Source organism: Carcharhinus amblyrhynchos, chromosome 19, assembly GCF_965287045.1.
Source record: "Carcharhinus amblyrhynchos chromosome 19, sCarAmb.v2.hapA, whole genome shotgun sequence".
Lineage (NCBI taxonomy): Eukaryota > Metazoa > Chordata > Chondrichthyes > Carcharhiniformes > Carcharhinidae > Carcharhinus > Carcharhinus amblyrhynchos.
Window position 1 is genome coordinate 224190 of NC_137342.1, and position 15798 is coordinate 239987.

The 15798-nt window shown below is 46.6% G+C and overlaps 1 protein-coding gene across 3 annotated transcripts in view; it reads left to right on the forward strand.

The window, feature by feature from the left end:
* Positions 1-15798, forward strand: part of appl2 (adaptor protein, phosphotyrosine interaction, PH domain and leucine zipper containing 2) — a 161325-nt gene that overhangs the window by 22770 nt on the left and 122757 nt on the right. For all 3 annotated transcript variants that reach the window (XM_080207115.1, XM_080207116.1, XM_080207117.1), the window contains exons 3-4: positions 4293-4352; positions 15724-15795. In XM_080207115.1, the coding sequence (XP_080063241.1) occupies positions 4293-4352; positions 15724-15795 (132 nt within the window). The remainder of the gene's footprint in view (positions 1-4292; positions 4353-15723; positions 15796-15798) is intronic.

Below are 15798 nucleotides of genomic sequence, written 5' to 3' on the forward strand. Positions count from 1 at the left end.
GGACCTGGGCTTCCTTGTACATGAATCATAAAAAGTCAACAAGCAGGTAAAGCAAGGAACAAAATGGTCACCTTTATTGCAGACGGAATTGAGTATAAAAATAATCAAAGTCTTGCTACAGCTGTACATTGGTGAGACCACACCCAGATTACTGTAAACGGTTTGGTTAGCTTAAGGAAAGATATATTTGTATTGGAAGTAGTTCAGAGAAGCTTCCCAATGCTGATTCTGAGGATGAGGGAATGTGGAAAGATTGAATGGATTGAGCCTGTAATTGTTGGTGTTTAGAAGGATGAGGTAATCTTCTCGTAACAAAATTTTGAGGAGGCTTGTCAGGGATGTTTCTCCTCAGAGTTTGCTGATGACACCACCGTAGTGGGTCGAATCTCAAACAATGACGAGACAGAGTAGAGGAGTGAGATAGAGAACCTGGTGAAATGGTGCGGCGATAATAATCTGTCCCTCGGTGTCAACAAAGTGAAGGAGATCGTCATTGACTTCAGAAAGCTCAGTGAGAACATGCCCGTGTCAACATCAATGGGGATGAAGTAGAAAAGGTCAAGAGCTTCAAGTTTTTAGGTGTCCAGATCACCAACAACCTGAGCTGGACCCCCCCATGCTGACATTATAGTTAAGAAAGCCCACCAATGCCTCTACTTTCTCAGAAATCAAAGGACATTTGGCACGTCAGCTATGACTCTCACCAACTTTTACAGATGCACCATAGAAAGTATCCTTTGTTGTATCACAGCTTGGGTATGGGCTCCTGCTCTGCCCAAGACTGCAAGAAACTACAAAAGGTTGTGAATATAGCCCAATCCATCATGCAAACCAACCTCCCATCCGTTGACTCTATCTACACTTCCCGCTGCTTCGGAAAAGCACCCAGCATAATTAAGGACCCCACACAGCCCGGGCATTCTCTCTTCCATCGGGAAAAAGTACAAAAGTCAAGAGTTCACGTATCAACCGACTCAAGAACAGCTTCTTCCCTGCTGCCATCTCACTTTTGAATGGATCTACCTTGCATTGATCTTTCTCTACAGCCTAGTTATGACTGTAACACTACATTCTGCACACTCTCGTTTCCTTGTCTGTATAGCGCACAAGAAACAATATACAATTTCACGGTATACTAATACATGTGACAATAATAAATCAAATCAAATGAAAGAATCTAGAAGACACAGTTTAAAAAGAAGGGGTTTCCCATTTAAGACAGAGGTGAGGAAGAATTTTCCTGAGTTGTAAAACTTCCCAAACGAGCAGTGGAGGCTGGTCAGTGTTCATATTCAAAGCTGTGTAAGACAGATCTCAAAGTGTTTGCAGGCTTATGTAGCGCAGACAGGAAAGTGGAGTTAAGCCACAAACAGATCAGTCACACAGTGGTTAGCACTGCTGTCTTACAGCGCGAGGGACCTGGGTTCAATTTTCGGCTTGGGTCACTGTCTATGTGGAGTTCATAGAATCATAGAACCCTACAGTGCAGAAAGAGGCCCTTCAGCCCATCGAGTTTGCACACTCACCCCGTGTTTGCATGGGTTTTCCCAGGATGCTCTGGTTTCCTCCCACAGTCCCAAAGACATGCTGGTTAGGTGCATTGGCCATGCTAACTTCTCCTTCAGTGTACCCAAACAGGTGCCAGAGTGTGGTGACTAGGGGATTTTCACAGTAACTTCATTGCAGTGTTAATGTAAGCCTACTTGTGATAATAAAAAGTCGAGGCAACGATTCTCCCAAAAATTTTCTAAGTGTTGAATTTGTGTAGACACTGGAGCAAATCCCGCTGTTTTTTTCAGATAGAGTTTCAAAATGAATTTCTCACACTTTGTGCACTGCATTCAGGTTAGGGGGCAGAGCGTGTTCCTGCTGGAGAGGCCGACAGCATAGCGCTGAGCAGGCCACGAGGTATGCGCTGATCTGTCAGTATGAGATCGGCACATGCACTGTAGCCCCACTCTGCCAGTCTCCCGATTGTTAGCCAGCTCGATTTCCCCCAAACATGTCCAGGCTGGCCTCGACCACCACCACCACCAAGAGGCTGAACCCCACCCGACCCCAATGGTCAGCCCCAATCACTGGCCTCCCTCCCTCTGTTCACGATCCATATTCAGTGTGGCAACAGGACCCATACCCACCTAATGGCAATGCCGAGGGGGACCCCCTCCCTCACCCCCGACTTCCTGGGCAGTCTCGATGGCCCTGCTCCACTCCAGCAGGGTCAGGCAGGCCACCAGCTCCCCACAAGTGGGGAGCTATTGTAAACCCTGCTGGATTGAAATATTCTTGGCGGTGGGGAGGCTAGGGGGCTTGGAGACTTTTGTCCTGGGCTGTTAAGTATATTTACATAATCATTTACATAAATTACACAGCTCCATGCAGACTTCTGACATAGAACTGATGGTGCCAGAAACCCAGCTGCCGGAGACTCGCGGAAGCTGAGACATCAGCGGGGAGCTCGTTAAACGGCCTCTGCTTGAGTCTCCTGGCCCGCTGTGCTGCATTGCCCCCATGATCTTATTGAATGGTGGAGCAGGTTTGAGGTTTGAATGACCCATTCCTCCCATTTCCTGCATCCAAAAAAGAGAAACAAATTATCCATTCATTTCAATTCATGTATAAATCATAGAGTCATAGAGGTTTACAGCATGGAAAACGGGCCCTTTGGCCCAACTTGTCCATGCCGCCCTTTTTTTTTGAAACCCCTAAGCTAATCCCAGTTGGCCCATATCCCTCTATACCCATCGTACCCTTGTAACTATCTAAATGCTTTTTAAAAGATAAAATTGTTACCTGCCTCTACTACTACCTCTGGCAGCTTGTTCCAGACATCCTCTGTGTGAAAAAAACTGGACATTTTTGTATCTCTCCCCTCTCACCTTAAACCTGTGCCCTCTAGTTTTAGACCCCCCTACATTTGGGAAAAGATATTGACCATCTACCTTGTCTAAACCCCTCATTATTTTGTAGACCTCTATTTAAAAAAAAGTCCCAGGCTATCCAGCCTCTCCTTATAACTCAATCCATCATGCCCCGGTAGCATCCTAGTAAATCTTTTCTGCACTCTTTCTAGTTTAATTCCTTTCTATAATAGGGTGACCAGAATTGCACAGAGTAGTCCAAGTGTGGCCTTAACAATGTCTTGTACAACTTTAACAAGATGTCCCAATTCCGATATTCAATGTTCTGACCGATGAAACCAAGCATGCCGAATGCCTTCTTCACCACTCTGTCCACCTGTAACTCCACTTACAAAAAGCTATGAACATGTACCCCTAGATCTCTTTGTTCTGTAACTCTTCCCAACGCCTCACCATTAACTGAGTCAGTCCTGCCCTAGTTCAGTCTACCAAAATGCATCACTTTGCATTTATCTAAATTAAACTCCATCTGCCATTCATCAGCTCACTGGCCCCAATTGATAAAGACCCTGTTGCAATTGGAGATAACCTTCCTCACTGTCCACTATGCCACCAATCCTAGTGTCATCTACAAACTTACTAACCACGCTCCCCATATTCTCTTCCAAATCATTAATATAAATGATAAATAACAGTGGGCCCAGCACTGATTCCTGAGGCACACTGCTGGTCATAAATGTTGAAACATCTGATTTCCAATTCTTTCAATTAAGGGAAATGATTGTATATTGATGCCATAAAAATACATTTATCTATTTTAATTAATTATTCCTCTGAAATGCATGTGACTTGTTTTTGCATGGCAAGAGCAAGAGAGTGCGATTCACTCTGAGGCAACAAGCGCCTGATGCCAACATGTAATGCTAAAGAACAGTGCATTTGAGCTTTCACTGAAGGATGGTGCAGTTTCTTCTGTGGTGTTACATTATATTCATAGAAGAATGAAGACTACGTGCAACTGTTCTGTTAGTTGTAGAAATGTATGACCAAATACAATTAGTACAGCGGAACCCCGATTTTACATGCCCCGATTTAGCGCGAAATCAGATATGACGCGATATGATGTCATTTTTTTTTTGCTGTTTCCAGTTTCGTGATTTAGCACAACCCCAATAACATTCGTGATAACATTTTATGGACCCCAACCATCGCATTACAACAGGGCTGCACTGTATTATTGTTTGGAAAGTCTTACTGATGAAAGTCTTACATTACTCTCCCTGAAATTTTGGAGTTTGCCTTCTGCATCAATAAAATTGTTGACTGCAGGTTATGGGGTGCTGAGGCACTTCACAAATCCTCTGAGATAATCTATTATATTGTATTTACACTGCAGAAAGTTCCTCATGTGCGTACTTTTTGTTTTTGCAGAATGAAATGAGTATTGCAACACAGCAGTTATCCAAACAACTTCTTGCATATGAGAAACAGGTGAGAACATGGTGTGGGTTTTTAGTTTAATACTTCTTTCGTGGCTTTTTAAAGCAGCTTGAGCTGTGCAATAGATTTGTTTAAGAGCAGAAAAATTCAGTTAAAAACTTAAGTGTTTAAAGTAGTAATCCCAATCTGAGTAAATGGATCATCTCAATAAGAGGTTGCTAACTGATTAACTGTAAAGGGTGATGAGTATAATTCAATGGGGGCTGCACGCACAGACACATTAACAAATGGCAGTGCTTCACTGCCCATTGAGATTGTTCTTTCAGCTGACACTGAGTGAGGCACAATTTACCTGTGACCCAAATAACATTTCCTGTGTGTGTGCCTTTTCCCACATTCGACGTTTTTCCAAACTTTGGAGCATCCTCTTCAATTTGCCATTGTGGCTCTGTCTGTTTGGAGCTGAAATAACTATGTTATTCAAATAGCACACAACTTCTTTGCAAATTTTGGTTAATCACTCCTTAGTAAATTCTGGGGACTGAAGAAACACTACATGGCAGCGTACGAAACTGAAATTGACCCATGTATGTTTTAATAGTCAGGTGTGACTTTGATTCATCATCTAACTCAAATTGCAGATAGGCATTTGTCAGATTTAACTTTGAAAAAATGTGGTTCCTGATACTTTGCCAAACACGGAGAATGCTATCAGGTGGATTACACTGATTTACGGGTTACTTTATAACCACCACCTATTCTTACACTACCATCTAGTTTGGTCCTATCACAATGGGGGGAGGCCAATTACGTTGTTCTAACTTGGAGAGAATGTTCTCGGTCTCCAGTGCTTGCGATACAGATCTCCTTCTGAGCATAGGGTACTGAACGAGGCCTGCAATAAACTGACCTTATGTTCCGCTGAACCCATATGCTGGTTTTATACAAAAACATCAAATGCTGGAAAATCTCAGTGGATCTGATAAAGGGTCATCCAGACCTGAAACGTTAGCTCTATTCTCCCTCCACAGATACTATCAGACCTGCTGAGATTTTCCAGCATTTTCTGCTTTTTCAGATTTCAGCAGTATTTTACCTTTATGTTGGCCTTGTGTCCTTGAATTGATTTGTCAGTTTCACTGAAAACCTGTGGGTACTTGGTGATCCATCATGTGTTGTGAATTTCGCTTTTATACATGAAAGGGTGTTCCAGTTTAACTTAGTGCTACTAACCAATTTCTTTCTGACAAAGTTGGATTTTCATCCTTGGCCACAATAATGGTCAATTTTCCATATTGTTCCCGTCATATACAAGGAGCAAACACTTCATTGGAATCTTCTCCCCTCTATAACTTTGTAATTCTATGCAGAATTTATCTGACTGATGCTGAGTCAATTTTTCACAGTACAGGCAGTCTTGGACACATTGGTTCCTGAAAACCACATTGTAAGTTGAATTGTAAGATCAATTTTCCCATAAGAACAGTGGTATAACTGGGGGACTGGTTCCTGAACCAAGGCCAGAAATCATTTGTGGAACACCACGGAGTGCAAAATGCTCTCAACTCTTGCCTTGTCAAGTCATTGAGGCAACTGTTGATGTCTGCATGCCTTAGCACAAATTCCTCAGTTTGGGAGATATAATTAACTCATTTGATCTCTTAGTTATCTGTTTAATCTTGAATTTTGAGAGACTGAGCGCATAATAAATACAACACGAGTGCTTTAAGATTGTAACAGTTGAGACAAAAAACTTAAAATAAAACACTAATTTCCAACCTAATAAAGATCAGCTCAGTCAAACAGATGGGTGGCATGGAATATTGATGTTTACTTATAAATGTGCTGGTATGTGATGGTAAAATTGAAACTGAAGTTGTAAAGTCAAGACAGGTTGTCAATTTGTAAACATAAGTGCTGTTCATCATAACTTGAAAATTGTAAAGTTGATGGCTGCCTACGTAGCAATTCGGGAATCGGGCTAATTAATGCAGTAGTCTCAACCTCCATGTTTACCAGAGCTCCATCCAACACTACTTGGAGCATGATGCTCTGTGAATTTCCACCAGACATGCTTGTGCTTCAGACCATAACAGTCTCAACCAACTCTTCATTGACCTGTTGCTGCTCGACAACCATAGCCAGTGACTGCCAATTGTTTCAACCAGCATTTTCTTAAGGGTTATGGGGAGAAAGCGGGAAAGTGGAACTGATCCACCTCAGATCAACCATGATCTTATTGAATGGCGGAGCAGGCTCGAAGGGCTAGATGGCCTACTCCTGCTCCTATTTCTTATGATCTTATTTTCTGTTTTTACCTTCTTTCAACATATCTTTGCAAGATGATCCTTCTTCTTGCAGGTGTGGCACTCTGCCTTCACAAATGGACAATTCTGTTCTCAAGATTGGAACAACAATTGGTCATATTATACTGTCATCATTGGAGCCTTCTCAGCAACAGCTTACTTACATTAGTAGATGACTGGCAGCTGTTAACTTTAACTTCTCTCTCTCAAATCACGCACCACCATGTCTATGCACAGTGCTGCTTGCTAAGTTATGTTGAAGTGTTAACTTTGGAAATGTCAGCAATTTATTTCAAATTTATTTACTTTTTAAACTCAATGCTAATCTAGACCTCTCATGCTGTCTCTTGAAATTCTCCAAAATTACAATGGACAGCTTTTTGAAAACTATATTAGACTCTCCAGTGCTCTTACAAAGAGTCATCCAGACTCGAAACATTAGCTCGATTTTCATGTCAGACCTGTCAGATCTGCTGAAATTTTCCAGCATTTTTTGTTTATGTTTCAGATTCCAGCATCCACATAATTTGCCTTTATCTCCAATGTTCTTATTGGGTAATTGATTCCTTGATCAAAGCTGATAGGTTTTGGAATCTGTACCAGCTTGGGTTTGTAGTGCAGCTCAAGTTTACACAAAGGGCCTGATTTTACCATTTTGATTCTAAGTGCTGGGCAGACTTGAATCTGGGAGTGTTTCAGATCTGACCTTCAGACCCGTTCTCCGGCGCCCCTATACACACTCTGCCTGAAAAGATATCAGCGATTCTGAACTGTGCTGCGCAAGCCTGTGGGCGGGGCTTATCATGCTTGAAACCCTGCCGCTCCGATCAGCATACTCACCAAAAAAAAATGATAGAATGCTGCTCCCCTACCACATTGTGTTTGGGCTGGATGATGTCTCCCCCTGGCCCCTACAAACTTTGCCCTACTCTCATGACATTACTGACTCCCTTATCCCCCCAACCCAGACTGATCATGGCCCCCTCCTCCCTTTCCCCCAACAATCTCAGGCAGAGTGGTAGTGGACAACCCCCCTTCTCCCCTCACTCATCCCAGGCAGAGTGGCAGCAGACCCCTCTTCCTCCTCACTCATCTCAAGCAGAGTGGCAGTGGACCCCCCCCCCCCTTCCCCTCACTCATCATAGGTAGAGAGATCCACCCTCCCCCTTCCATCCTACAGATGTCAGGCAGGGTGATCCCCCTCACTCCCATGCAGATACATGGATTTGGGCCTGTGTCTGTGGGAGTTTGCGCATTCTCCCTGTGGTTGCGTGGGTTTCCTCCGGGCGCTCCGGTTTCCTCCCACACCCCAAAGATGTGCTCTTAGGCTGATTGGTTTTACCAAATTGACACTATTCTCCCCTGAATCTGGCCAAGTTAGGGGTTCCATTCGTAGACATGCAGGGTAGAATAGGTGTAGGGTGATGCGGCGGCGCGGGCTTGTTGGGCCGAAGGGCCTGTTTCCCGTGCTGGGTTGTTCTTTGTTCTTTGTTGTTTACTCCCATCCCGGACCCTCCCCACTCAAGGCCACCACCTCCTCTGGACTCCGATGGCTGTGTGACACCTCCCTATCTCTCCCCTGTCCCAATCATTGAGACACTCATCCACCAACTGTGACACTCCCCCAGATTATCTGCAAGTGTTCACTTGCCTTCCTCTCAGTGCTAACAAGCAAACTGCATGGAACTTGCTGGAATGCTCTGCCAAACTGCCTGCAACTGATCTGCTCTAACCATAGAACATTACAGCACAGAAACAGGCCTTTTAGTCCTTCTTGTCTGTGCCGAACCATTTTACTGCCTAGCCCCACTGACCTGCATCCGGACCATATCCCTCCACACCCCTTTCATCCATGTACCTGTCCAAGTTTTTCTTAGATGTTAAAAGTGAGCCCGCATTCACCACTTCATCTATAGAACATAACAAGGGACAGTTCCATTAAAAACTCAAGAATGGACAGGCAGGCAGGCATTCCTGCACAAAATATGTGCACGATCAGCCCTCCGATTCTCTGAGGGTGATCTGGGGAGGCTGCCCAAGTATCTCCTTTCTTTCCTCCAGTGAACCCCACTGCTCGTTTTCTAAGGGCCATCACCTGATACTCTGCAGGAGTCATGCCACCATTTCTCTCATGGCTCCTTCTGTCTCCACATGAAAAGACCAAGCATCACACCCGTGAGGGCGAAGATGGGGTGGTGAGCCAGACCTCCGGGTCCTCACCCCTGTTGAGGAGCGGGCGCTGGAGTTCTCCAGAGAAGGGGAGATGTGGGCTGTCGGCGACAACATGGTCGGGCTGTCGTCACGGTGTGAGCACCTGTCAATCCTACACTCACTTTGAGGCAACTTCTCAGGGGCATGAGTTCCGGGTGCGAGGGGCAAAGTTTAAAGGAGATGTTTATTTGCACAGAGAGGGTTGTGTGTATCTGGAACTCGCTGCCGGTGGAGGTAGTAAATGCAGATACGATAGTGATCTTTAAGAGGCATCTCTACAGCTATGTGAGTGGGATGGGAATAGAGCCATATGGTCAACGGAAGAGTAAGGGGTTACAAATCAGATGGGTAGCCTGGTTGCAACAGACTTGGAAGGCTGAAAGGCCTGTTCCTGAAATGTAATTTTCTTGGATCTTTGTTCTATGTTCAATGGAGAAATGTGAACCAAGTGTTTGGCATCCTGGATTCTCCTCCCTCCTTTGCATTTAACCTTGTGTCCTGTGTTGCTGGACTACAGGCCCTGCTACAGCTCCCGCCCCTCCTGGTCCAGACAGCTTGGATGAGTCCTGGGAAGATGTGGTGAAGGAACCTCCAAGGGTGGCACCGTTTTGGCATCAGCTACCATCTCACAACTCACCACCCCAGATACTGACACATCAATGGGTCCAGTTAGTCGTGAGGCTTTTGGGTCACGCTCTGGTGGGCATGACACATATGATGATGTACATTGAGTGGAGGAGGAAACATCCGAGGCCTCTGGCACATGGAGGCCTGCTGGAGGCGAGGACTCAGCTGGCCCCAGGCTACATGCTGGTCCTCTGCAGTCACTTCTCCCTCAGCTGTTGGAGATGCAGTAACAGAGCTAGGGAATACAGGAAGGGCTGACGGCCACACTGGACCAACTGCGAGGCTGTTGGGAGGAGCCCCAAAGCTTTTAGGTGGACCAGCTATTGCTTGTCTTGCTTCCCAGGCAAACACTGCAAGGCATCTGCAGTGGAAAGCCTGAGACGGGATCCTCACCATGAGTGACAGGCTCCAAGCGATGGCTGAGTCACAGCAAGCCACAGCTGAGGGACTGAACAGGCTTCTCAAGATTCTGCGGCCCATAGCTGAGAAGCTCGAAAGCTTGCAGGAGACCCAGTGGGACAGTGTTGAGACAAAGCAGGCTATGGCAGCAGCCACTGAGAACGAGGCCCAGTCTCAGAGGGTCATGGCTGAAGGGTTGCAGAATGAGGCCCAGTCTCAGAGGGCACGTGCTGTGGTCATTGAGAGGTGGCCCCCGACTCAAGTGGCCATCACAGAGGGCATGACCACCATGGGTAGGACGCAGGTGGTCCTCCAGGACTGGCAGTGCTACGTGATGCTGGAACTTCTGGAGCTCACTGCAGAAGTACTGCCATCCCATGGAGTGACCCAGGGGCCTACAGGAACCCTAAGGGAGGAGGAAGGGCTCGAGTCCATGCTGGGGCCTTCCAGCCAGGCGACTGTGACTGTGGCTACACCTTCTTCCCGAGACCGGGGCATCTCAGGGGCAGTGGGATGAAGAAGGTGTGATGGAAACATCCCAGATACCTGGATGCAGGGCAGGTCCCTCAAGGTCCAGGGCCTCCAGAGAACATCTGCCATGCGCATCACAGGCCACGGGGTGAGGTAGGGAACTGGCCCCCTCCACCTCCAGTATACATTCTGGGGAGTCAGTGGGACGTAATTGTAGGCCACATAAAGTTAGGAAGTTGTAGTTGCACTGAGATGGCACGGGTGAAGGGTTGCATTAGTTAGAAAGATATTTAAGCACCTTAACATTTTCTGTTCACAAGTTTTTATGTTAGAACGTCTTATTTAAACACCTTTTATCGTAAATAAATGTTTTTTCACCACCCACCTGGAACTAATTTGTCTCAATTATGAATCATCTTCCATTGATGATCACTTGAGGGATGCCTTTTGTTGATGTCAGTTGGGGGAAACCCCTTAATGTGTTACCGAGAAAAGGCATTGATTCTCCAGAAGCAATTCCCTTCTGTTCCCTACTCCAGTCTCGCCAGGGCCTGAATGGGGGTTTCAGACCCCTAATCCACTACACAGACATGGGCGCAGGTGCCAGTGTTCATGCAGAGCTCAGGTAGGATCAGACAAGTTTGCACCAGGGCATCATCATAATGGACATCATCACCCTCCTGCCTGCCAAAAAACTCACTAACACAGAATACCCAGGCCCACCACTCTGGTGTAACAATGTGCAGATAATAAAAGGAATTTGGGAGGGGTGTGGTGGAGAGAGCAGAACCCACCGACACAAACTCCTAGTGAGTGAACCGCCTGGTTACTGGGGCCTCCCTGACTGCCCTCGCATGCTTCATTTGGGCTGTCAGCCCTCCAACACCTGGATGGTGTTCTTCGGCATGCTCTTCCTCCTCTTCTTCCTCCTCCTGCTGGTCATGCTCCCCAGTGATGGCTGGTCGGTCAGCCTCCATGTCCTCCTCCTCCCCCAAGAGGTCACCTCACTGCAGAGCCGGATTGTGCAAGGCACAGCACACGACCTCTATGTGGGAACATATCACTGGGCTGTATTGGAGGGCCCTGCCAGATCGATCCAGGCACCGGAATCACAGCTTGAGGAGCCCAATGCACCTCGCCACTATCGAGCAGGTGACTACATGAGCCTCATTATGGCAGGTCTCCATCTCAGACACAGGCCTCCGCGTAGGCATCATCAGCCATGTCCAAAGTGGGTAACTCATATCACCCAGGAGCCAACCTCGTAGCCTAGGCTTCCCGAATGCCTCCGGAATGTCTGAGCTCCTGACAGTGAAGCTGTCATGCACGCTGTCTGGATGTCTGGCACAGACATGCATGATGGTCATATTATGGTCATGGCATACTAGCTGAACATTCAGGGAGTGGAACCTCTTCCTCTTTACAAATCTTTGTGGATTCTGTAGGGAGGCCTTGAGGGCAATGTGTGTGCAGTCGACCGCCCTCTGCACGATTGGCATCCCCACAATGGCTGCGAACCCTTCAGCCTGGGCTTCCTGCTGTGTCAGGTCCAGGTTAAAGTTGCTGAACTGGCCAGCCCGGGCATACAGGGCTTCAGTAACCTGCCTCACGCAGGTGTGCACGGCAAATTGGGAGATGCCACAGACTCTGTGTGCAGCTGGTTCTTTCCAGGCCCCGGAGGTTTAGAACGGCTGTCAATTTGACAGCCACTAGAGTCTAGGTACCTCTAGGTTCCAGGTCCTGCAATAGGTTGCACAGGTGCTGCACGGCCTCCTTTCCGAGTCAGACATCGGCAGCACACAGTGTCTAACATCTGCTCAAAGGACCCTCATGCGTGGAACTGCCGAGGTCTCTGCTTCCTCCTCCTACACCACCCCCTCGGGGTGTATGGCAGCTACCTCCTGCCTCTGGTGGTTGTCTCCCTCTGGTCCTGGAAGTCTTAAGGCCCGGGCCTCCTATGCCTGCAATTCCTCTGTGCTTTTCCTTCTCAGCTCCAGCAACAACCACAAGGACAGATCTATTGGCTGCACAGAAAAAAGCCATGTTGTCAGTCTGAAAGGGGAGAGGGGAGATGGAGAGGACCACATGTAGAGGTTATGGAATGTTGCTTACCCCTATCACATCAATAATCGCTGTCCATATCCCCCAATTCCCCCAGCCACAATCTCCCCACAATCACAGCCCCCCCAATTCCCCCAGCCACATGCTCCCCACAATCACAACCCCCCCCCCCAATTCCCCCAGCCACAATCTCCCCACAATCACAGCCCCCCCAATTCCCCCAGCCACATGCTCCCCACAATCACAGCTCCTTGTAAAGTTGAGAAGGGGCAGCAGTGCAATTTACAAGGGCTTTGTGCACATCCTTCAACTGGAGGTGTGCTGAGTGCACTAGGACCCAGCAGCACCACAAGACCTGAGGTCAGTGCTGAGACTAGGGTCCGTACTGCAAGTCAGACATCAGAGAACTTGCAGAGCAACAGCCTCCCACCTCCCTGCTCCTTGCACCCCCCCCCCCCCCCCCCCCCCCAACCTCACAGAGCCACCACCAACTCTAGACAGAAAATGGCTGCAACAACAGGACATCCGTGAGTAGCAGAGAGCCATTGGATGCTATATACTTACCTCCTCACTGATGGAGCACCTGAATTGGACTTTTATTGAGTACGTCTGATTCATGCCAATTCCCAATTGGCGAACACAGTGGTAAAGGGGGAAGTGCTGATGAAGTCAGGCGTCCAGTCCATGAATTCATTTAAATACATTCAAATATATTTAAATTGCCATTGCACCCATTTCAGGCGTATTCTCGATCGCGGCCGTTTTAGGCACTTGGTAAAGGGGGAAACGGGTACAGAGATGGTTATGGTTCACACTACTCCCTCATGTCTGACTTTAGCAAGTTTTCGTGCCCGAAAACGATCGCAACCTGATGGTAAAATTGGGCCCAAAATGTCCAATAGTGACACATCTTGAATAGCAAGTTTTTCTAACACTTCTGGACCTGCGTGATTAACAGTTGGATTATCAGGAACTAGATATATAACGTATCTAGTACATATATACTGGGTATGTAGTTAAATACATATCTAGCCACCCCCAGGTGACAATACTTCCCATTTGCCCAACAATATCTGTTGATGAAGCCATCTTCAAAGGTTAGTCCTAGTGGAGTGCCCCAGGGGTCGGTGCTGGGGCCTCAGCTTTTTACCATTTATATAGATGATCTGGAAGACGGAACCGAGTGTAGGGTGTCGAAATTTGCTGATGACACCAAGATTGGGGGAACGGCAAATTGTGCAGAGGGTGTGGAGAGTCTGCAGAAGGATCTAGATAGGCTGGGCGAATGGGCCAGGAAATGGCAATTGGAATTTAATGTTGGCAAGTGTGAGGTGGTCCACTTTGGTAGGAATAATGGTAGGAAGGACTATTACTTACATGGCGAAAAACTGCAGCATGCGACGGTGCAGAGGGACCTCGGGGTTCTTGTGCATGAGTCGCAAAAACCCAGCTTGCAGATGCAGCAGGTGGTCAGGAAGGCGAATGGGATGCTGGCCTTCATAGCGAAGGGGATTGAATATAAAAGTAGGGAGGTCTTGCTGCAGCTGTATAGGGCATTGGTGAGGCCGCAACTGGAGTACTGTGTGCAGTTTTGGGCGCCGTATTTACGCAAGGATATTTTGGCCTTGGAGGGAGTGCAGAGGAGGTTTACTAGGCTGATACCGGAGTTGAGGGGGTGAGCTATGAGGAGAGGCTGAATAAACTAGGCTTGTACTCGTCGGAGTTTAGAAGAATGAGGGGAGATCTCATTGAGACGTATAAGATGATGAATGGGATGGATAGGATAGAGGTGGAGAGACTCTTCCCGCTCAAAAAAGACAGTAGGACTAGGGGGCACAGCCTCAAGATAAAGGGGAGGCGGTTTAGAACGGAGTTGAGGAGGAACTTCTTCACTCAAAGGGTGGTGAATCTCTGGAATTCTCTGCCCGTTGAAGTGGTGGAGGCTGCCTCGCTAAATATTTTTAAGACGCGGGTTGATGGGTTTTTGATAAGAGAGGGGATTAAGGGTTATGGGGAGAGGGCGGGAAGGTGGAACTGAGCCACGACAGATCAGCCATGATCTTATTGAATGGCGGGGCAGGCTCGAAGGGCTAGATGGCCTACTCCTGCTCCTATTTCTTATGTCCATACAAACTGTCTTCTCAAAGAGCAGATTTTTAAGCCAATTTCTCTGCAAAAACTCAGTTTCTCTTTTTTGTTTTTATTTCAATTCAATCAAATCAAGTCCAATTCAGAGTCTCAACAAGTTGAGACATTCCCGATCCAAGCTGACAAGACAGGGCTCTCACCTCCTGTCTTGGGCTTGATCTACATGGCCCAAGCTGATTGGAGTAGGCCTCTTCCAAGGCTTGATCTCATTTGCATCTTAGCCAAAAGGCTGAGATACTGCTTTTAAAAATTGCTTCAAATGAAGCTGAAATGTAACCTAATGACTTCAACCAAGCACAGCATGTCAATACTACACTTGGTCTTAGCGAAAAGGCCTAGGAACTTCTCCAAACAAATTTGTTTGACTAGCAAATCTATAATCCTATCTTCATCAGACAGTAATACCTTTGCAGGACAAAAAGACACTGCATGCATATGGAATTCATGAACCTAACTGAAATGTTTATTCTGGTTTTTGCTTTGGATGCATATGTACACAAATGGTTACAAAAGGATGCCATTGGAACTACACCATATGTTTCTAACATGAAAGTATTTTTCAGCTTAGACTTAGACCTTAAATTAAAATGGCATTAGTAATTTTTATTCCGTTCCCTAATTGAACTGCCTGAGTAATCCCAACTTGCTGATTCACTAGGTAAAAGCGGTGTGTCAGAGAGCCCCACAAAAGCCAGATGTTTGAATACTGTACTGTGCTGGAATAGTGGGCCAGCAGTAGAAAGGCCACAGTTGATCTCATTAACACTGGGCTAAGAATTGGAACATAATATAGCATTCCCACTCCTGACTGTCCCTGACACCCACATGTAACTGGACAGATGTGTAAGGACAAGAATCAAGCATGTCATCCTGCTGACATGACAACATCTTCCCACCTGATCACTTTAGTGATTGTCAGTAGGGCTTGCAGTTTGATGAAAATACCAAGTGAAGAGAAACTCCTTATATTACTGCCTACCGTTTCGTTAAAATTAGATATTGATGGAAAAGAAATTAGCCCCATTAATGATACTTGTGTTAAATGGCCAGTTAGACAAGGTACTGAAAGACATCTGGTGTGCCTGGAACTGGACTTCAGTTGCTGATGCCTTCAGAAGAGTACAAGAAATAGAAATTTTGCAAAAACAATATCATTCAAGAGCTATATATCTAAATCTAAAATCCTTTGTCATTTTTAGGACTTCGCCTTGAGTAAAGGGGACGATGAAGTGATTTCTACCCTCCAGCGTTTTGCCAGGGTTGTAAATGAGGTA